General features: G+C 37.2%; 4 protein-coding genes across 5 annotated transcripts; 2 read left to right on the top strand and 2 right to left on the bottom strand.

The window, feature by feature from the left end:
- On the bottom strand, positions 1-1,833 carry LOC143446199 (caspase-2-like). Its single transcript, XM_076945732.1, has 2 exons — positions 724-1,833; positions 1-589 (listed from the first exon to the last, which is right to left on the bottom strand). Exons 1-2 carry the CDS (start codon positions 1,793-1,795, stop codon positions 339-341), a joined length of 1,323 nt encoding a protein of 440 aa, XP_076801847.1. The 5' UTR covers positions 1,796-1,833; the 3' UTR covers positions 1-338.
- A 1,979-nt stretch (positions 1,834-3,812) lies between these two features.
- Positions 3,813-5,577, top strand: LOC143445219 (5' exonuclease Apollo-like). Its single transcript, XM_076944153.1, has one exon. It carries the CDS (start codon positions 3,931-3,933, stop codon positions 5,386-5,388), a length of 1,458 nt encoding a protein of 485 aa, XP_076800268.1. The 5' UTR covers positions 3,813-3,930; the 3' UTR covers positions 5,389-5,577.
- A 3-nt stretch (positions 5,578-5,580) lies between these two features.
- LOC143445218 (mediator of RNA polymerase II transcription subunit 23-like) lies at positions 5,581-17,764 on the top strand. The gene is made up of 33 exons (XM_076944152.1): positions 5,581-5,727; positions 6,011-6,154; positions 6,277-6,377; positions 6,509-6,617; positions 6,723-6,803; positions 6,963-7,085; positions 7,249-7,434; positions 7,550-7,675; positions 7,886-8,065; positions 8,226-8,381; positions 8,796-8,913; positions 9,015-9,103; positions 9,206-9,272; positions 9,501-9,654; positions 9,801-9,943; positions 10,183-10,357; positions 10,460-10,623; positions 10,794-10,928; positions 11,121-11,337; positions 11,486-11,596; positions 11,770-11,875; positions 12,056-12,196; positions 12,485-12,557; positions 12,815-12,982; positions 13,377-13,486; positions 13,716-13,839; positions 13,978-14,143; positions 14,475-14,547; positions 14,889-14,964; positions 15,446-15,587; positions 16,148-16,354; positions 16,998-17,142; positions 17,505-17,764. Exons 1-33 carry the CDS (start codon positions 5,677-5,679, stop codon positions 17,535-17,537), a joined length of 4,194 nt encoding a protein of 1,397 aa, XP_076800267.1. The 5' UTR covers positions 5,581-5,676; the 3' UTR covers positions 17,538-17,764.
- Positions 16,998-23,055, bottom strand: LOC143445220 (G-protein coupled receptor 84-like). 2 transcript variants are annotated; one of them, XM_076944155.1, is made up of 7 exons: positions 22,838-23,055; positions 21,310-21,507; positions 20,459-20,596; positions 20,024-20,207; positions 18,921-19,082; positions 18,328-18,497; positions 16,998-18,121 (listed from the first exon to the last, which is right to left on the bottom strand). In XM_076944155.1, the coding sequence occupies exons 1-7, from the start codon at positions 22,873-22,875 to the stop codon at positions 17,962-17,964; spliced, it is 1,050 nt and encodes a 349-aa protein (XP_076800270.1). In that variant the 5' UTR covers positions 22,876-23,055; the 3' UTR covers positions 16,998-17,961. The 2 variants fall into 2 exon arrangements, with proteins under 2 accessions (XP_076800270.1, XP_076800271.1); XM_076944156.1 differs by lacking the exon at positions 22,838-23,055 and adding an exon at positions 21,783-22,823.
- Between the last annotated feature and the right edge of the window lie 413 nt (positions 23,056-23,468).

Raw genomic sequence — 23,468 nt, forward strand, 5'->3', positions numbered from 1 at the left:
TGATTTAAACTTTATTCAGTGCAAAGTTGTAAGCGCGGCATCTCACAATCACAGGCAAAAATTGTAATTAATACAACACTTTTTAAAACATACTTAAAAATAAAAATTAATGAAAATATTTAAAGATATTTACAAATAGTATTTATGATTTGCATAAAATATGAGTACAAAAATGCGTAATATAATTCGCCCTTACATCAATCGTTTACAAATGAACAGCACAAATATAAAAAAGTATAAAAGTTATAAAAAGTTTGCGAGTTTCTATGCAAAAAGTTACAATGCTCCGTGAAAATGTTGTATTTTATCAGATTATTAATTAATAGTTATACACGAACCTATTCGCGAAAAGAACTTTTTGCAAATATTCCGGGATAAAAATACAGCTTTTTGCACAAACTGCTGCGAAATTCTGGAGTTTCATGCCAGTCACTTTGAACTTCCTGCTCCAATGACTTTGAACGCAGAAAACCGTTGACCAAAGTCAGCATCTCAGCGAAGTCTTTGTCCTTTGCATGTTTAGATATTATTTTAACAAGCGCTTGAATATACCAGCTTCCGTGCACAGTGTTACGTGTCGCGGTGCGTCCTGTAGAAGATAGGCCTAGTGAAATATCACACATATTGCACATTCGAAAAAAAAATTTTACTACTTTAATGTCACGTATTTTATTCGAGCGAAATTGGCTTAGTTGTCTGTCGGATTACTTCTCAACAATTTACCTGGTAAAGCGGAAAATCCAATTACCACATCAGAACAAGTGGGCAGTCGACGTCTGTCATTAGCTTCAGACAAACTGTGATCGATAGCCTCACAGCAGTCCTGAGACAAGGGCGGTCCATCCGTGACGACATGAGCGATATTGGAAGCGATCTCGTCATCTCTACAACCTTGAATTAAAAATATTTTTGGCTTGTTTCGCAGTGCAGGACAATGTGCATTGTCAAAGTTTTGGACGAGGGTATCCACACGGACCTTTCCACCGTCACTCCCGTACAAAAAATTTCCCTTTCCGTGGCTCAGTAGAATGACGACAACACAGTCAGCATCATGAAGTTTGTCCTTTTTCGAAAACTCCTTTACAGCACTTTGCATCTCGTCAGCAGTGCAGTTGTCGACGTGAACAATAGAAAATTCCAACTGGTTCAGTAGGGAAGTTAAATTTTTTCTGTCCGTGTCACTTCCGAGACGATCTGATATGCCAAGTTCGCTCTTGAACCGACTTACACAAACAATCAAAGCGCTGCCTCGCGGTCTTGATGTCATTTTATAAGATTCATGTTTCGTCTGTTGGTAAAACTCTATGGTAGTGTTTTCAACAAATAGTCTGCCTATCGGGCCGTCGTGGGCGTCTTTTTCTACTAATTTTAAGTCGGTATTGACGTTGTAATTATTGATACTCTGCTGATATTGAAGCTCCGTGTGCTGTATTTCAAGGTCGGTTTTGCACTTCTTGGAAGCAGCTTGGAATGTATTTATTAACTGACTTTTGTAACTTTCCAACATGTCCGCTAAATTGCATTGCTGTGATTCTCGGAGGCCTTGGATAAACACTTCATACGCTCTGGGTCCCCGAGTTGGAATCAAAGATAGCAAAGCGACGTTTCTTGAGAACCTTGTCCGCTTTGATTCGATTCTTTCTGCCACTTCGTCAGAAATTATGGCTTTCGCGACGAGGAACTGCAAAATTTCTTCTAAACATAAACTTCTGGCTAATTCTAATCGATTCCCGATCAGCGTTCTTTTGTGAATTTCCTTCATTTTCCACTTACAATCATTCATATTTCTTGTCATAAAAAGAAACTTGGTTTAATAAACTTTATACAACCATGTCGTTACTCGTTAACAAATACATTGCTTTGTAAATATTTCATTCGTACTAACGGCTATCCGGATTTTGTTTGGTCTTGCCTCACTTGCCGTTTCAAAAGTGTGTGAAAATGTTTTCAATCTTGTTGTAAAGTTAATTCCCATGATGTAAACATAACTTGCACATACAAATACAAAGATATAAATTGACATAAAAAAATTAATTACGAATTAACTTTCCTTTGAAAAGCATAAACACGGAAGACTGTAGGCACAATTTTTCACAATAAACGGTTAAATATATTTGAATTTTTCTGAAACAAGTTGTGGCGATCATAATAGTGTGAATCCCATTTTTTAATTAAACGTACAAATTTTTCAAAATAAAACATCAATTTGGGAAAAATAAAAATGCATTTACTTTGTTGGAATTGGCAAGACCTAATGTTCACAGTTTATTCACGTCAATTTAAATTCAATAAACGATGCAGACACGGTTCAATGCCTTTTACAAACAAGCGCTAAGAATCCCCTTTTTACAAAGCAGCACAAGTTTTTGTTTTTGCACGTGATTGTGTTTTGGATGTCATAAACCCATGTCATAAACTGTCATAACCATGTCGTAGACTCAGTTTTTGACGTAAGTGATTAAGGAACAATTCACGAAGGGCTACTTTAGTGTACTGGTATTATTTCTGACAAAGAGCGTGATGCCAAATGGCGAAAAATATACGATACGATAGCCTACGATTGTACGATTTTGCATCTCCAGTCTATCTATCTCCAGAGTCTGCATGAGTCTCAGTATACAATTGCATCACGACACGTGTTTATGCACTTGTGCAGTATAGTCCTACTAGCACTACGTCACCTTCCACAGCGCCTCAACATCACAAACTGCAGAATATGGTAGAAGATTTTTTGGCAGAAACGGCCAGACTGCAAGGTTTGGCATAGGCGCACTCAGTACTGCTTTTCATGAGCTTCAATGCTGCACTTAAGGTGAATTATTTTGCACTTAATGACTTGGACAGAACTTCTGTGCAATCAGTTTTCAATTTATTTAAATATTGAATCAGTTGAACTGTGAATATTACTGTGTGATTGTGCACATAAGTGCGCACTTCCATTGTGTCTGAGCATTTTTGCGCACAACACTTGTCATTTTTGTTTGTTTAGTACACCTAAGATCATGCTGAAAGCAGTCATAGGCTACTCTGCAGTCCAGCGAAACGGTATCACAAACTGGCAAACCACCAGGCTAAAATGTCATGCTGGTTTTTCACTGAAAAAGGAGTGATCTCGCTTTTAAAAAATTAGACACTCCTTTTTTCTCTCTCTGTTCTTGTATAAAAGGCCCCTGCTTCCCTATAATCAACCCAGGGAGCATTCGATGCGTACGCCGAAAGTAAGTTTGGAGTACATTACGAATCCACGAAAGACGCTATGCGAACTGCTATCTGTAAAAAAAGGAGACACTTTGCTCCTTTTCATGTAATAAAAGGAAAAAGAAAAACAAAGTGAATTTAAATCAATGAAGATCTTCAGTGTAAACTAGGTTTCACCTTGACACGGCACGGAGCCAATCATATCTTGGACAACTATTCGTATTGAAACCATGGCAACTGCGAATTCCTTTATCTCTTCCATATTCTTCTTGTTTAGATGAAAAAGAACACAGTGTCTCCTTTTTTTCTTCCAGGATATCAGTATGACGCTTGACAGTTTTTTTACTTTAATCATTTTTTAACTTAGTGTTGTCCAAAGCATTTCAGATTTATCTATGTACACAATAATATTGCAATGTACTGTTGCACTGCAAAAAATCTCAAGGTAGGTGAAAGGTCTATCAAATGCACTCTTTCCCAAATTTGCAACTTACCTTAATTTCGACTAATTGTTAAGATTAGCATCAAGCTTTGCCAAAATGTTGATTACTAAAATTTCTCAAGGTTTAAGCTATCCAAACAGATCCTCATCTGTATTGTTGTGCTAAAGTTTTTATTATATATACATGAAAAAACAATGAAACTTAAAAAAATATCATAAAGAGTTGTTCTTGTGTTGGCTTTATTTTTTTGTTTCATTTGCGCTTTTGACAAAAAGCAAGAATAAGGATTATGATGGTAACTTTAAGGCTTTTTGTTCTGTCTCTACAGGTTATTTTGGTAAGGATCATTTATATTTTTATACAGTCTTCAAATGATATGAATGGCCGTATTCTTGAAGATTTACCAATTGCTGTTGATCGTTTTCTTCAGAAAGATCTGCACTGGGTCAAATTACATTTTTTAACCCACATGCACAGTGACCACACCTGTGGCCTTAGTTCATCATGGAAACGGCCAATCTACTGCACTCACATCACATCAAAACTGCTGAAGCATAAGTTTAACATATCTCCTACTTTCATCAAAGCACTTGAAGAAAATGAAACTCATTTTATTGAGAATGGACATTTTTCAGTGACGGTATCAGTGATACCAGCTAATCACTGCATGGGGTCGTGTATGTTTTTGTTCCAGACAGATAACAAACAAATCCTTTACACAGGAGATTTCAGATTTGACGAAGAACTTCCTCAGTCCTTGGAAAAGTTTTTAAAGGGGCCGCCAATTGATACTTTGTACCTTGACAATACCTACTGTGAGCCTGTGTGCTCCCATCCATCTAGAGAAGAAGCGATTGAAATGATGGCAAACATCTGTAAAGAACATTCTGAGTCAAGGATAATGATTGGTGTGTCTTGGGTTGGTCACGAGGAGATGCTCATAAAGTTATCTGAGAAGTTAAATGATTTCATATCTGTTGACGAGAGTGTTATTAAGCGGCTGGAGATTATGGAATTAACTGATCACTTTCAAAGTAACATTTCAGCTCGTTTAAATGCGCTTCCCAACCATTTATTAACTTGTGAATATGTAAAGGCATGGAATAAAGATTTGTATGCAATTCCGACAATTGGCATAAAGCCTACAGCTATGTATGGAAGTGAAATGCGCATTGCACATAATTCAAATGGTTCGCTTTACATGGTACCTTACAGCAATCATTGCAATTATCAAGAGATATGCGATTTTGTGAAGTTGGTATGTCCAGCAAACATTAGGCCAATAGTATCTGGCAGACATGGTCGTGCTGGCATGGAAAGTTTCTTCCGAGCAGACATGCGTCAGTTTGATCGTTACTTGAACCGTGATTCATCTGTTTTGTCAAAACCCAAGTCACCAGCTGATGCTGCAGCAGTATTTGAAGTCGATAATATTTGTTCAGCTGACATTTCTGATGATGATTATTATCTGAATAATGATAAACGAAGCAAAATGGCACAGAACAGACGAAAGCAGCTAAAAAAAATAAATCGGAACAAAATGAATCTGAAACGTGGTGTAGTTTTTCACGAGTCACCTGAAGATGGTGGTTTATTAAAAAATCAGAAAAATTTTAACGACAATATCGGTAAAGTAACAGTTTGTCGGGATAAAAACTCAGATAATTGTGAGTTAAGATTTATTTCAACAGAGCGTCAGAGAGAGGTGGAAAATGAAATCCTGCATAATATTGATAAATTATTTTAAAGAACAAATATGATGTTTTTCCCTCTATTTTTTATTTTATACATTTTCAATTTTTTTGGGGGGCTTATTGATATACATTCACAGTTTAATTATTTGCTTAATTGTTTACTGTGGAGTTGATTAATTTTTTTTCCGAGTAAATTCTTCTCTTTCATTTCTGGATTTCCTCATTCATGGATGCCTTAGAAATTGTGCTTCATGTTTTATTTTTTGAAAAGTATTATGCATGTTACTAAATGATATTTTTATTGTAGACATGTAGGTAACATATATTTATTGTAGGAAAGAATGGCTGTTGAACTAGAAAGTAGACTGAAAGAAATATTTGAGAGTGCAACTGTAAGTCTGTGTCAATTAATTAGGAATATGCTGGTGTCACTAGAGTTGGCATAAATCAAATTTTTAGAAAATTTTTCAAAATATTCGGAAATTATTTGTCAACATTACTTATGTAATGGCATAAAAGTGACCTCTAGCATGCAACTGTAACTCAGTAAATTTTCAGTTATGTCTATAATTGCGGAGTAATATATTTAATTATGTCCGGCTCAAAGTGCCATGCTATGCTGTTCACTTGTTTCATGTTTTGTAACAAATAACGTTGAACATTTCTCATCCACAGCGAACTGATATTCTTGTTGAAGTCTTCAGCAAATTTATAGACCATAATGACAATGAACACAATGAAAGAATGGAAAAATGCATCACTCAGTTCAAGTCCTTATACACATCCCTTTCGACAGATGACCAGGCGACCTCTGTTGTAGTTAGTCATATCTGTAACCAATATGGATATCAACTAGATACTGATTACTGAGTAGCTATACTTTTAATTATTTCATATTTTTTCACAATGAAAATTGTCCAGCATGTCTAAATTTTTTGCAGTTACTGATCAGGTACATCCACTCAATGCGTGCAGCAAGAAGGGTTCTGTTTCTCTTTGACTTTTTGGAAACTTGTCTTGAAGATGGTTTTATAAATGCCAAGTAAATTTGCCTGTTTTGATAAGTGTGTATTCGTGCCGATGTTGTTTATGTTCAGCATAACGTCTATCATTTTCTGAACACAACTTTCTATCTACCTGTATGTTATGAAATGTAATTAAAATATTCTTTAGAACAGTCTTGGATAATCTGCAGTGCAATGAATTGACATATAACAAGAAAGTTCATTGGTGCAAAACCTATGCAATGATAAAGAAACATATTCACTTCATTGATTACAAAGTGTGTATGGTTAAATGTAAAATTATCATATAACTTTTGAGCCTATAGAAACTTAACATATATTTTCATGAAATCCAACTTTTCTAATCTATTGGTTGAATAAAGGGTTGTCGAAATTTGCTTCATACAATGATGGTAAAAATGCGTGAGATTCCACCTACTGTATGGAGCGTTGCAACTCAACAAGTATGTCTCGCTTTTTGCACCATATTATATTGGATTTTATTTCATAGATCTTTTAGTTTGGAATATATTGATCCCAGCCTGAAGACAAATCAGAGATATGTACATATTATATACCGTGAAAATCCCTTTTGAACAAATGAAAAAAGAATCCTGTTTTAGGTAAAAGCCGTTTGTGATGCAATTGAGCACTTGATTGATCCTGGATCCTATCTTCTCCCTGGATACTTGGCACAGGATGAAATCAGACAGAACATCCCGGAAGAACAACCTCTAGCCCCATGGGTACTTGATACAATTGTCATGTGGACGATGTACTTCCAAAGAATGCTTTTCCAAAGCAGTTATTAAAAATGATCATTTCAAGTTTTAAGTCTCATTCTGTAGAGAAAATAGTTATGTTTTTTTGGTAATGTGTAATTAACTAGCTCAATATGCATTTTTACAGCCACTTAATGAAAAGCTGACGAGATTTATGGACCGATTTCGGGCCACGGCAACAATGGTATCGACGACTGGTAGATGGATGCTTCTCCCTGTTGTAGATCATGCTTTTTACCAGACAACCAGCAGTTGGAGGCTGGAGCCTGACAGTTTGAAGTTTTCATTGAAACCAAAGCTTCCATACAGCAAGGTAGACTTATCGTGCTGTCTAAAATATGCCGCTAGAATAATTTACAAGCGTAAACAAAATTGCTCATTTTTTCATCAAATTTGGAAAAGTTAACGTTACAGTTTTATTTTAACAGGAGATGTGCCGCAGACAGGGAAGGTTACTCAGATATATTCTTCGGCAAACATATTCCCGTGATATGGTCCTCCAAGTTCTCGGTTTTCAACGGCACGTAAAACAACGTTGCATTTCTTTGGAAGTGGTATGGTTGTTGGAGTCTGTTGTATAATGTTGTCTCATACGAACGTTAGTAGGCCATTGTTTTATAGAATTTTTATGTTTCATTAAGTTATCTCTTAAAGAGAAATTAGAAGCAAAAAGCTGTTTATATTAATGTATTTCAAAAATATTTCTTTGTGCAAATATTTACCATTTCATTCCTTTATTTAACTTTTCTGACCTTATACATTAGGAGCTGGTGGATTTGATCCTTGTCGCCATGCAAACAGTTTTTGAGGAATCTGATGACAACACTGGTGACACGGCAGATCAAACGCATTTAATGTGGCAACACATCTCATCTCAAGTTATTTTTATCGCGCTGTATCAGTTTGGAAATTTTTCGCAAATGGTGGAGTTGATATACTCTAAAGTAAGGGAACCAATTTCTTTCAATGTTGTCTTCTACTTCCTAGATACAGAAAAATATCCTTTATGACTACTTTGGTTGATATTCTTACGCAAAAGACGCTGTAGTTTAGTATAACGCCGTCATTAGTTTTAGCTATTATTTTTGCTCTTCATACTTCTAGCTATGTTCACTCAAGCAAGATGGAGATATTTGCAGGGGAAGAGAGCATCTGATGTGGTGTCTTCTCCAGTTCATCTCGGGAAGCATCCAGAAAAATTCTTTTGCTGATTTTGCTCCAGTTGATAAACTTATTCACCTTCTCTATCCCGAGAACGAGGTTTGTTTCAAAACTGGATTGACTTGTTGTTAAGATTTGTTTTTAAAGCGGTTGAGTAAAAAGTGTTGCAAAGTTCTATTTACTAACTGATGGTGGCTGAACTGTGTTAACTCAGTATACAGTATAGTAAAATATAAAAACAGAATATAAGATGACACTCTATAGGGTTAACTTGTATTTTTAATTTTTAATTCTCCTACATGAGCTTTTGCAAGAATAAGCTTGTTTCATCAAGTGTATACTAAGAGTTTTATTTGTCAACATTTGTATCTTTGCTTGTTGAGAAATATCAGTCAGTTTTTCTTAAAATCAAGTGCAAAAATGTCTATAAATCCATTGTGTACAATAGATGCGTTAAGCTTTGAGTTGCATGATTAATATCGTTCACTTGTTATTTTCAATTACATATTGCAGCCACTACCACTTCCTGACATGTCAAAGCCTTCGAGTATTTGGCATTTCTCCGCAATGTGCATTTTAATGCACATAAATCGGAAAGCGCAGAGCCTAGCTCAAACAGATTCAAGCCAAGGTATTATCAATGTAATCCATACTTGTGAAAATTCAACAAAATCTGTTTGTAGTTTAGGTGTGAAATTATTGACCGAAAATTACAATTTTTTTATCGATAAGGCGGAGGCTTCAATTTGGAAGCAAACCAACAATGGGTTATTCCTGTAACTCTCCAAAAACAAAATCAATTCTTACTGAAATGTTTGCAGGTTTGTTTTGAAAAAACCTTTATCTGAACTAATTTCTAAATCAAATTTATAAATGACTTTTGCTCTCAGTGTGAGTTCAATTGAATGTACCTTTTGTTTCAGAACAAGAATGCAAGCTCACAAGATTATCAGACTGCATTGTTGTGTAATGCTTGTAACACAACAACAGGTTAGCTGAGACGATTTTTGTATAAATGGACAAAGTTTCACAGAAAGTATCTTTATGTGCTATTTTGTGTACATCATTTTTTACAATTTTTACCGATAAAGTCAGTGCAGATGTTTTTGTAAAGACGGTGTCTTTCATTTTGTAAATGAATTGATCTAAACGTTATTAAGGTATAAACTAGCTCAGTCATAGCCATTATCTGATATCCATCACCGTCTTAAAATTCAGATTATAACCCCTCGTTTACACTGCTGGTGGAGAACGTTTACGGTGAATCTGGCTCAGCCATCCAGCTGCCAGGATCTAACTGTGTCGCATTTAACAAAACTGCCCCGCTTAAAATGCAGTTGCTTGACTCTCTGACAGCTCATACTAAAATGAGGTAGATAAGTTGCAACTTTGTGTGTACAAAAATTAATGAATAATGTCTTTCTCGTTCGTTTTTAGAAGAGTTTTTACATCTCGGTATTGCTTTTTCAAAGACATACTTTGTGTGTTCTGTTCATCACATGCTCATTTACGTTGCAGTATGCTACACAGCATTACAAGCAAAATAACAAAATTAGCCCAGACAAAGTCAATCTGCGCTCTCTCCCCCGCCCTGGTCGAAACTTACAGCAGACTGATGGTCTACACAGAAATTGAATCACTCGGAATAAAAGGATTAGTCAGTATGTCCATACCTTCACAAACCTATGAATATATTTTATTTTGTGGCAGAAATAGAACATTTCTTACAGACATGGGAGTTGATAATAATATGTTTTTGTCGAAAAAATGTGATGAATATTATATTCCTGCTGTGCCTTGTCATCTATTGAAAATACTTTGCCTGGAATTCTTTCATTCTTTGAACAGTGCAGGCACAACATTAATGTCAATATTTTAGAAATTATTCCTGTGATTTCAGCTCAAGTGTTTCCTAAAATCTGTGAATCTCGTTCCTGGGGCATCTTAAACACGCTACTGGAAATTATCAACTACAGAATGCATCACATTCAGCCTGCCTTCCGTATTCAATTGCTCAACACCTTGCACAACCAAACAAGCATGCAACTGCCCATGCATAATCAGTTGCTTTTCGGGTAAGTATGGGTTCAAATACTATGTAATATGCACTTATTGCTTATACCTTAGTTTTGTAAACTTGATAATTGTGTCTTGAAACATGATCGTTGCTTTTTTAGGGTTGAGAGTACAGCGTTAAGACTTATCATGGGCCTTGACAACTTTGACATTAAACCACAACTGGTGCGTTCATTCAGTGACCAAAAGCAGATTGTCTCTCAAAAATCAGAAGAATTAAACAGAGTGTTGGTGTTGACACTGGCCCGATCAATTCACATAACAGGTATATGTTATATCAACTCTTATGAATTATGAGTAAGAAAATTGTGATACTGGTAAAGAATAAAAAGTCACAGTCAATTATTCCATTCTTATGGTAAAATTGTATGTGATATGATATCTGAGTCTTTGAATCACTCTCAGACCGAGAAAAACTTATTTCCATGTATTCAGGTTCCGAAAGCATATCAGGGTCGTGGTGCATTGACATTTTAGAAGCTATAATGGCTGCCACACCTCACAGATGGCCGCAGCAAACTTTGAAGTGCTTCCCTCACAGTGTACAAGAATACTTTCAACGGCAGACTGGTGAGTAATGAGGCAACAAATATGTCTACTTTAGAAATCACCCAAATACAAATGATGCTCTGCGTGGCATGCATTATGGTGACTAAACAACAGATAATGTGTCTTTACGCAAACCAGTGCACAAGGAAAGCTTTTTATTAGCTCATTTTCAAATCAACTTTCATGTTAAAACGTGATTGTGTGTTTGTGCAGTTGGGTGTGTTAATAAGAAGCTTTTAAAGTCAAACATTGAGAAGGAGTATGTCAAGTGGAATGCTTTGTTGATTGCGTCGACCCAAGATTCCTCAAGCGGTCTTGATGAAACCGACGCACTTGCTTATTTTTCCCTCCCCACAACCCCACCTTATTTCATCTGTCTTTTGTGGAAAGTATTTTTTGAAGGGAAGACCCCTTCACCACTAGCGTACAAGTGAGTTTTTGCTGCAGATGCTTTGTGTGTATGCTGTTGAATGTTGTTGGTCATTTAAAAAAATTTTCTATTTTGTGCGTTGACATTATCAATATTTGTCACCCGGTTCTACAACGTAAAACTCTTTTCAACACTTTTCATTCCACAGGGTCCTAGATGGCGTCAACGCAAACCAGCTCTCTGATCAAGTCCGCACATTTTCCGATTTTCTTGTCTATGAATTTTCTGTTGGGGACGGGAGTAGCGAGCATGTTAAGATGTGAGCATTATGTTTCTTCTAACCGCAAAACATGATTCATTGAAGCATAATTCGCCATCACCGCCCAAATCAAACAGACTACAGATGATTTTGTTGCCGTTTCTGTGTAGTTAATTAGTTGCACAAAACACCGCTGCTGGGCACAGTTTTATTGATGAATGTTTTGCTCACAGTTGTGCAAATGTGTTACGGGACATGGTGTGGAAATACAACATCGTCTTCATCGATCGTCTTATCCTGTGTCTTGCTCTTCGCTCGAGTGAAACAAGCGACGTGCAGGTTGTGGCAGCGAATATTCTTCAATCTGTTTTAATTGGAACTCTGATAGCTGAATGCAATAGGATTTTTTCTGCAATATGACGTATTTTTTAATAAATGGTAATTTTTAAAAAACTTTCTGAAGTTTTATTTTACAAGGCAAATGTTTATCTAAGACCTTAAACAACGTTACCTTCTCAGGTGGCAAACTTCATAATACAGTATCTCTTGATCAAACCCGATGACTTCCGCAATCGAGTTCGCAGCTTTGTACAAGAGGTGGAGAGCACTGATCACTGGAACCAGAGCGATTGGTATTCCAAGCACATGGCTTTCCACCAGGTGGTGATAGTGTGCTAACTAAACGCTAAACTTGTGAAATCCATTATTGCACTGTTTCGCCGTGCTGACTTGGAGTGTGAACGTCATAATATAAACAGAACTATAACAGGAGAAATTTACTGTGCTTGGGCAATAGTTGTCATTTGAAATCGTAGTAAAACTTTATTTTGCTGATTCATATGCTTCCAAGTCAAATTTTGTAGGTTTTCGGCTAATATCATTATGTTGGTGTTGCCTAGAATTAACTAATGACCTTCTACTTAAGTAGTTATACCTTTATTTGCGCAGAAATATCCTGAGATGTATTATTTCGAAGGTCTGCTCAAGCATTGTTCTGGTGGTGATCAAGTGAACTCAACAGGTGACGTTTTTGGAGAATCTTGCACATAATTGTCATCTTATTTTTATCGAATTGTGATTTGATGTAAGCTTGGATCAAATAAGAGTAAGACAATAATTGAAAGGAAGAACAAAACAGCAATGAAATAAGATTAAAATGAATTTTCGACAACGTTCCCCGGTGTCTTACTTGTAGTTGACTGTGTTCGCAGTTGTTTGATTTTTTAACACTCGGTAACTTATTAACTTAACTATTAACTATTATTAACTTATTAACAGCTGAAAACCCATCATCCAATCACCAGTATCTGCCGTCGTACTTCAGCAACATAACCTTGAGGTTTCTTCCAGTGCTTGACATTGTCATTCACAGATGCCTCGAATCGACCACCACTAAATCGCTGGAAACTTGCCTGGATGTGATCGGAATGCTTTATAAGTTTCATGGTCAGTGTCTGTGTGTGCTGGAGCTTTAACAGAAGATCATTGCCGACTTATTTTTGTATAAATAAGCAACTCTTCCTGGATGTCTTGGAGTGATATTTCCGGAACTTAAATAATATCTTGTTATATGACAATCAAATAATACCACCACATGGGTTTCATAGCAAAGTTAATGCCCAAATGACTAATCGCAGAGTGTTTGTAGCATTCGGGTAATGTGTTCGCGTACTTATGTAATGTTTTAGTGGAAGGCATTTTTGTCGCGTTTTCTTAGCTATTATCGTCGTGCTGAAACGAACGCCAGACCGGGTAGCTCATCATGATTTTCAGAAACGTTTTTCTTCGTTGCCTCATATACGCGAAATTGACTTATAAAACGATTTGCTTGTTTCCACAGATCAGCCAATCACATACCTGTTCAACACCCTCCATTATTATGAATACAACCTTCGCGAGCGTCCTTCCTTGAAGAAGAAACTTGTGTCAACCATCGTCGGCGCCGTGACGGTATTGGCGTTTTGTCCTTGCCTGACCCCTTTGACTTTTGGTTATCGTCTTCGTATTAATCATTCGCGAAAATAACAAGTTTCTGGAAAACTTATTTTGGCCTTAAAACTTGACTTAAACTACCAGCTTTACGTTCTTAATACCGCTGTAAAGTCATCCATAACGGTCGTACAATAGTGTAATAACAGATTTGCTGGAAACGCAATTGACTGAAGCATTGTTTCAACAGGAGAATAAGCCAGCAGATTGGGCCTTGTCTCATGATTTCATGAAATACGTCAAATATTCGGGCGAAAATCCATGGGTTCCGAAGAATGCGTATTTCAGCACATTAGTGCAAAGATTAGTGGACAATATCCTTTTTACAATCGTAAATCGCTTTAAGAATTTCTTCCTATGTTAGTTACACAGCGGTGAAGACGTCGCATCAAAGTCTCATTAACCATAGTAATGAATATTTTATGAGCATATGAGTCCTTACCTTTGATTACCTATGGGAGGAAAAGATCCGCCTCCGTTCACTCCCCGCGATTGGCGCTTTAATGAATTTCCCAATGCATCAGCGTACGCTCTACACGTCACCTGCGTTGAGATACTGGCCTTGCCTTTGCCCGGAGACCAGGTCGGCCAAGCGCTCATTGATGTTGTTTTGAAGATGTGAGTGATTGGTTGGTTTTTTATTATTTCTATTATTTGGAGCTGAGACTTAGGCGAGAAATGTTTTTCAATATTGAACGTAAGTATTTTCCTGTAATTCTTAGTATTAACAAATTGAAATTGTTTATTTCGCATCTTTGCCCACGTACGGGATAATATTGTTAAGAAATAGCAACGAAAACCATTCATTGTTAGATTAATTAAATAATCTTCAAAAACATCTTTCTAAAATACCAGAAATTGAATTCATCGTTTTTGTTCATCTGTGCACAACATTACCGTTTATTTTCTTTCCAACCGCATTACCCACCTCTACCCCTCATTTAAATAGGCATCCAGTCGTGTCTCGTGACGACATCTTTTCCTGGATGAATTCCGTCGCTCTCATCCTCACTGCACTTCCGGTGAGTAGCGGAAGTCCATCGCGACTCTAAACAACCAGATCGCCCGTAGATGAAGCAGCGTTTCTCAAACCAAGGGTCACGATCCAAATTCCGGTCGCTAGGATTGTGCTAATAGGGTCGCGAATGCATTCTGCTTATAAGCATCCGCAGTTGTGGTAGTTGCCTGACACGTCACAGATGACATGTTAGTTGGTTAATTAATCGTTGTGATTTTAGCGAATTGTTTTGTGTCGCGAAACATTTGTTTGAGAAACGCTGCTGAAGATTCTATAGATTTGCTCGGCAGCTACTTTAATCGTCCATTTGACATCTGACCTCTGACCTCCAATGATTCCACGCAGGAAATTTTCTGGAAACCTCTTCATCGTCGACTCTTCTCCACGATCACATGCGATACCTTGAAGAACAGCGTACCTAGTAGGACCTACAACCTTGCTTTCACTTTTTCGTTAAGTTACTGTACTCATTGTGTCATGAGATATTGGCACAAAAAAGCTGTTTCGGCTCGGACTATGTGGCAACTATCGTAATTATGAAGTGAATGTCCAGCTCTTTTTTGAAGCGACGGCGCACAATTTTATGTTTTGTTATTCTTGTAAAATTTTGCCGCTTGTCGTAAACAAGTGGTTTTCGTGACGTCATTTAGTTCAAACAGATCACTTGATGCAGAAAAACATTTTTGTTTGTGTCGTCAGTGATGAATGAACACGAAAACGTATTCGAATAATGGGTCGACATACCAACAACATGAATCATTTTGTTCAAAAACAGATCATTTTTCAAAACAAATAATTTTACAAAAATTTAATGTTTTCCGCTCGTTTTCTCTCTGATTAAAACCTTGATATTTTCCTATGTATTCGGCTTACCACTCATACGGTTTTATATTTGTTTAAAGGTGACTCATCGTATCCATACCACATACTCTCCTACTCCAAACAACAGCTGGCGTATACGGATCTACCATGCACTCGTCTCCTGGCTCTTAGCCACATTGTCTGGTACCACATGAGCATCGGACAGTTGTCTTTGGTGTCCCAGTAAGTACCATTTATCGATCGCAGATAGCTGCTTTAGTAAACCATCATCCGTCGCGTTTTTTAACGTTCTCATTGAATCACTCCTTATTCTCCTTACTCGAGTTATTGATGTGTTTGCTTAGTGCTTTGGTTCCAGTTTTGTGTTTCTCAGTGCCATAGTAAATTGGATCTGGAATATACTATGGTTGCCACCAGGCATAACAATCATCAAGTATAAGCCTTAACTGAACCGAATGGGTTAATGAAATGTCGGCAGACAATAATGAATAAAGTTTTGTTTTTTAACAGTTGTGCTTTCTATTTGCTGATTGGATCTATAATGTTGAACGCTATGCCAGCCCCACAGTCGTTGCAAAACACAACTGTGTTAGAAACATGTATCGAAGATGTCATAAATTAGAGCTTTTCACTCAAAATGCTCGTAAAAGAATGGATGATAAAGTCTAGAAACAGTTATCCAGTACAATTCCACATACTGGACTCAAGGGTTATAAGGCTTAGCTTTAAGGGTTCTTATTACGTAAACGTCAATGAAAAACGTGCCGTTAATTCGTCAAAAGGTTCTTAAAAGAAGAGATGCGTCCATTGATTGAGACCGAACTTCAACTTCTTTACGTCTTCCATCTCATTGGACCTTACTTCCACCGGTTTCGGGCGGAAAGAACCAGATGCCTGATGGACGTGGCATCTGTTCTCTACGACATGCTGTTGAACGTCAGCAACTGCACCAAAGAGATTTGCTTCGTTGACGAAATCTCCGATTTTCTGTTAGTTTATTTATTTTCAACCTACTTGTTATTTGTGCTATAGTTAGTTAGTTGGTTATCAAGGTGGCGTCAAACACCAAAAAATGTCTTAAAATCTTTGTTTGTTTTATTATACAGTAATTTTACTAAAAGACTGATTACTCGAAAAATCCTCCACGGGGGCTCTCTGAAATTGTGCATGTCAATTTAGTACGCTTTGAACTACCATTCCATAAAATGCCACCAAAAAATCATGATTCAAACTTTTTTTACAGAGACGCAAAATAAACACTAGAATTTTGGTCTAAAAAACCCAATTTTAGCTACTTTCATGCTAATTTTTAGTCTAATTCTGCACGCAATCTGGGACATTGAAGCACGCCAACTGCTCGGGTAATTCCCAGGCTAGAAAACAACACCAACCATGCTGCCTTCTGATTGGTTTAAATAGGCTTTTTAAAGCCCTACATAGGACGTCCAACAAATTCATAAAAACCTGAGTTTTAGGTGTTTGACGCCTCCTTAATACTCTGCTACCACCAAACTTATTAAAGAATTTTCGTCTGGTGAAATTGTCATATATGCTTTTCTTCAAAAAACTTTCATTGCGTAACATATGCAACTTAAGTTATTTGTTTTTCTTAACCGCGCATTATACGCAAAGGTACCACGTGAAGTACATGCACATCGGCACCGCTCTGAATGAAAAGGTGGAGGAGGTCGTGGGAAAGCTACAGCCGACACTCAAGAAGCGACTCCAGTTCATCACACAAGCTTCGTCCGCAACCGCTGGGCGGCAACACCAACAGGTCCTAAGGTTTCGTTCAGTTGAGAATTTCAGACTGTGACGTGGCCTCCATTAGTTTCTTTTTCCGGTTCGCTGGAGCTCTATTATGGTAGTTATTGGAATTTCAAGATATCTACTACTGTACTAGAAATTGGCGAACTGTCAGCCTTAATTGCCCTAGTCTATAATGCTGCAAGCTTTCTGGAAAATTCTACAAACGAATACGGTATTCACGAAGTTATTTAGTATTGTACTGAAGTTTTGCAACAATAACATCGACAGTGCAGCAACAAATACGACTGTTACAGAATTTCAAAACTTAATCGAGTTAAAAAAAATATTTCACAGAAATACACAAAATTAATACGACGTTATATTGTTTAGCTGATCTATCAATCCTCAAACCCGCCGACCTAGAGTTCATAGGGTCGACTACGTCATCATCTTACAGTTGTTCTGTGAGAACTGCCTTCGATGTTGGCCAGCGATACGGAGAACCGCGAAACTTGTTTACGCTGCTTCAAGATCGATTGCACTTGGAAGAATTTTTCAACGTAGTAGTAAAATGGCGCGCGTTATATTGCCTTCTGTTGATTGACGTAAACCAGAGCACCGTGATGAAATATAAAAACATATTGCTTGGATGTGCTCCGCGAAAGCGTTAATTCTACGTTGCTGGGTCCAAAATAAGTGGAGAAATTTCGACAATGTTTTGTAATCTTTGGCAACCTGATTGTTATCAAGTCTGTCGAAGGTAGGTAACTGCGGATGGTAAAACATCCCTGAACACAATCACAGGCCCTCGGGCGTATCATTTAACAGACAAAAATCTCGGCCCCTTTTAAAGCTTGCAGGTGAATTTTAACCAAGCGTATTTCAGAAGTAGATAATATTCCATCCTAAATTTTGGATTTGCAATGACGTAAATGAACGGGTTGACACAGCTGTTTAACCACGTGATATTGGAAGCAGCCATGTGTATCCGAAAGTCTAACGACGACCTAAACAGAAATTGGACTTGTTACACCGTACATTAAATACACCTCTTAAGTCTAATTAGCATAAATAAGATAACATGATGAAATATAAATAAATAGGCCCATAAAACCATTCAGGTGTCTGAAATCAAAACGAATAGAAATCACCAATAAATGCCCAACTCAGAACTGAAACTACTGTATATTGCCTAACCCTATGCTACCATTACCTGTTCGGTAATAAGTTGATTATTAGACTCGGCAGAAACAAAATTGAGAAGACGATGCAGATTGCCAGGCTTACCACCAAAAGCTGTCTCTCGTTGTCGCGTTTCGTGTTTGAAGTCATATTTTGCGCTATTTTCATTTCCTCTTCGTTCAAATTTAACTCGGTGTTATTCTGATAAATTCCGTGCAAGTATTAATGCTGAGTTGCAACGTCATACTGGCACAAAATATTATAAGTGGATATACGCCCAATGTAGGCCCACAGGTCAGTCCTAACCTGTGGTGAGTTTAGGCGAAAGCAAGCTTACTTACTTGGCTTGGCCGGCATTTAAAAATTTCATGAAAGGTTGACCGGTAAAATAGCCTTAGTTGTTATTATGCCTCGGAAGGCCTTTCTCACAAACGAAATAACTTTCTAATCATAGCTTGTGAGAGAAGATAGGCCTACAGGTGTCAAAGAATAGCCTACAACGGGACAATTATGACAATAACGACACCATAGCATAATTCTATCGAAGGTATGATATGATCCAATGGTCGACCAATGTGACATCGCGGATTATATGTGATATACCGAGGAACAAGGCCTACTTACCATGTTTATTAAGTTATTCGCCTCTGGTCCCGTTGAGTTCTTATTTTGTTCCCACGGAAGCTGAGAGGTCAAAGGTTTGTTCTTCTTCACTCGCCAAAACATGGCCGAGTAAAGCACAGCCATGATGACGATCGGTAAAAATTGGAATAAAACTCGCAAAATCTGGAAAAAAATATTTCAAACATCCAATTGGTCTTGTCTTTGGTCAAAAACGCAACTTCGGGCATCAGAGCCGTGTTGATACTTTCGATTTTTAATAACAGTGACGGAATATTGGTAACTTTTACAGGCCGAAAAGGATTGTAGATGTAAATACTTAACCCGGGTATTTTAAAACACCCGATGTCAGTTTCTGCCAGTTCATCTTTCGTATTTATTCTATAACTGGGCTTATTATAAAAGGGTATATGGCTGTCTCATAACAACATGCATTTATATTTATGAAGTTAAATGCATGAGAATATATTTATAACGATGGTATATGATTCACTCATTACGAAATAAGAGCATTACATGGCTCTATAAAACACTAATTCAATGTATGTATTGCTACATCTGAAGGCTTTATGTTGTGCGGCTATAAAACACGTATCTATTGTATTGTGTTGTTGTTACCAACTTGATATACAGTATGTAGATTATAAGCGGCGCAACCAACAGAGATAAACACCGGTAGCTGTGTTGATGTTTCCAATCATTTTTTATCCTTTTCATATCTATGGTACTGGAGGTGAATTTTTCAAAAACACGGTATCGAAATTAATTGCTAACTAAATTTCCGTTTTCTTATGATTTTTCATGGAACAGCAAAGCGTGTTTTAGTGTGAGAAGCGGAGATATTTTCATATGTTCTCCGCAAAGACAAGATAAGTTTTTATATATAGGTTGAAAAAATGTTTCTTTATAAACTTTTCAGAGAATCCAAAGCATGTAAAATTTATTTCCTTTTTGCGTAAAGACCTCGAAGCTGCAATCTCCAGCGAGATTAAAAATAACCAAAACCTGACACATGCAGTAAGTTATAAACATAAACAGGAAAAAACGTTTGCCAAAACACCATACAAGAAACTAAATAAATCCCAAGTTGCGTATCATATAATTACCTGCATATAAGCCTGCCATGACTCAGGTAACGAGATAAAAGTGCATAAGAACTGTCTCTTATTCCAGCCCAGGATTTTCTTTTCATCAGTAAGCGATTCAACCAGGAGCGGAAGCAAAAAACTGGGCGCAAAAATCCAAGAACCGACAATTACCACCAAGACACGTGTCTTGCTAAACAAGGTCCTGCAAAAAGAATTCGCGGGAATCAGCTCGGTAAAAACGCAAATCGTGGCGTGGCTTGTCCAGTTAATATTATTTATATTCTAACAAGTTTTTGAAACTGGAAGTGACGTCACTCAAAAAACGTTCGTGAGCAAGACGGCTTCCATTGATAGCGTGTTCGACTTTTATGAGTGACGTATACGACGGCGGAAATTTGGTTGAAAATTCTAAATTAAAAAGCGATATTTTTGGAGCATAACTTCTGCACTTACTGGTAGGAATCTGGAAACCGTATGCTTATAAATCGATTCACTGTGATCACAACCAAACACACGATTGAAGTATAGCCGCAGCAGAAGTACACAAATGCTTGTATGGGCGTTGTAAAGCTTGTAGACCCACCTAGAGGCCTGTAAATAAAACAGTGGGTTGATCACGAAACTTATTGCATATTTTCATCGAGATGTTTTAAGTGCTGAATTTGTTCACAGTCATGCTACTACTGTCATGCTGCTTTGGCATTAATATAGTTTAAATTTGGATTACTGATTAGTGATTACTATATTTCATGCGTGTAATAACATGTAGCAACCGTTTCCTTTAGTTTAAAAATATTTTGACAAATGACGACTATAAACCCCATTGGGCAAAACAATTACTTATAGTAGCACGCAAAGAAACGACTGCCACCGTGACAACCGCAGATTGAACGCTTTATTGGCCTCGCAAGGTTTTTTCTATTTGAGGAAAAGAAATCGCAAGAAATCGGGCAAATAAATGCACGGGAAATTTAGTGTTAGTATACTTTGGCATCAAACAGCGATGCGCTTTAAGCCACTTATATAGCTGATAAGTGTTAATATCTGTAGCAACCACCAACAAGTATTTAAGGATGCAATCAATTTCAACTACGAAGTCGAAGCTAATATCAAGGGAATACTTGACAGCAACCTACTTAATCTATTTTAAACACATGGATATATAACCGCAAATAGCAGCGTCCGTTTAATTACTAAAGCCCAAAAGAGATTTCGGATAGGAATCGATGCCCAAATATGCCAAGATAAATATCACTTTCATCTGTGTAATGGCCTGAAGAAATTTGAATCATTCTTATCCTTACCAGTCCATTTTCACGTAACCAGCCACGTTGAAAGGCATCATAAATGTAGCAGTTAAGAAGTCTATGGCTGCCAAACTTATAATGAAACAGTTGAACGAGGATTGCAGTCCGGCGTTTCGAGCAAAGACGACAATCGTCAGCAAATTTCCGATCGATCCGCATATGATGTCAATGATACCGATTGTGATTCCCAGAAATCTGCGTCATATATATTTAAACACCGTAAACTTGCGTAAAGAAATCTAAAAGTAGGCTTAAGTTATGATTATGTGATAAAATCTGCTCTAGGTGTGTCTGATGTGGCTACAGACCATACAAGCAGTGGACTGTTGTAGCTGATAACACTTATGCTTTATCGCATTATGTGGCTGAAGTATGTTCTTTGTACACTTGTTCCTTTCTCCTCCAATTTGTAGGCATTTTGCAAGTTGCTAATGTAATCAGTTGTAGCAAAGTTTGGTGCTGTAACTTACCACAGGAATGTTAAGAACGCATTTACACGAAAACTTATTGTCTGCGCAAAAGATTTGTTCCAATTCCACTGACCAACAAGGAAGCTACATTCAAAACCAACCTTGAATTTCAATAAGCTCAACCGCAACACTCAAGCTAGACCGAATTAGGTTATATAATTATACATCAATAATACAAGCACGTACAGTAGGCCTATGTGAGAAATTACACATCCTTCGTAGACGATTCAGACACGCAATCGAATTGTTACAGCAGGAAAAAGATTCGTTTTTACGACAACAGCTGCATAGCTTGAAAATATTATCGACATATTACCCTCTAGTATCGACGTCGACATTATATTTCTGTACCAGTGTGACCTCTAGTTTTGCGAGAACGACAACCTCAGGTGACGTCATAATAACCTGGTTTATCATCACAGACATTTCCAAATAAAAATAAAACATTTCTCAAACTATAGCTAGAAAACATTGAACCCAGCAGAATATGTTTATGCGTTGGCGTACGAACGTAGTATGAGATGACGCACATAACGGAGTTTTGACCGTACCACAACTTAGCAATATTAATATAATTAGTCACTCCATAAACAAAACATGTTTTACGGGCTTTCATAATTATCATTATTTCGTACAGAAAACGTGAATACAAACTAACACAAATATGTAAGCACGCACAAGCAGTTAAAATAAAAGAACAAACATTAACTTACATGCGAATATTTGCATTATATAGTGACCAAAACTCTCAGGGAAAATGACTATACTACAAACGGTCAGACATTAACGCCGTCCGACATTTTCTGATTGTGCAGTGTGCTATTTTACCAGGACAGCACACCGGCATAGTACATGAAAAAACATACTACGTGGTATGCAGTTTGCGGGCTTCCGCAGTAACAGAGTTAAATGTTTGATAATCCGATTTTCATAATCATGATTATGCTCTCATAAACGTGAGCACATAAATGGTGTTTTCGTCATAAGCAATTAGTTTATCAATTAGCTATGCAATAACATTTATGCTTCTAGATAGGTACCATTATAACATTTACCTGAAATCTTCCCCGACAAAACCCGTGGTATTGTTCATTCTCCTATCCTGTCCGCGGTTGCTACAACAATTCTGTCTTCACTCTTCAAAGTTTAATTCATAGAACATTGCCCGTCGGAGTTGGGAAATTATTATAAAAGTATATTCCTTTGTTAACACGCAAACACAAACGATGTCAGAAAATAACAGACGCGTTTTCGTAATATTCTGCGAAAAATTATTTAAAACTTTTATGAGCAATAGTGATGTAAATCACCACTTTTCTCAAGCGGCAAGCCCATATAGATCCCTTACAAGGCTAAACAGTATTCTTTAGGCTTGCTGCCTAAAAATAGAACGATGTACATTGTACAGTGATTCTACTAAAACTCATCATGTGCTGGCTGCTGTCATAAAACCGTAAATAAATTGGTCAACACAGTACACAAAGAATAGCCTTGGGAAAGAGCAATAACGCCTAGAAATAAATTTTTCGCTGTTCTAAGCTTGGCTGTGTCAATAATTTCCACGGTTTGTGTCGTTCGGTAGCACCCTAAATAGAGTTATTAAAACAGCGAGAAAATCGTGGCTCAGCAACCTACCTGTCTATCGCTACTAGCGCGTCTAAAGTGTGCCTAATATTTCTGGCTGGA

This window comes from Clavelina lepadiformis, chromosome 2, assembly GCF_947623445.1.
Source record: "Clavelina lepadiformis chromosome 2, kaClaLepa1.1, whole genome shotgun sequence".
Lineage (NCBI taxonomy): Eukaryota > Metazoa > Chordata > Ascidiacea > Aplousobranchia > Clavelinidae > Clavelina > Clavelina lepadiformis.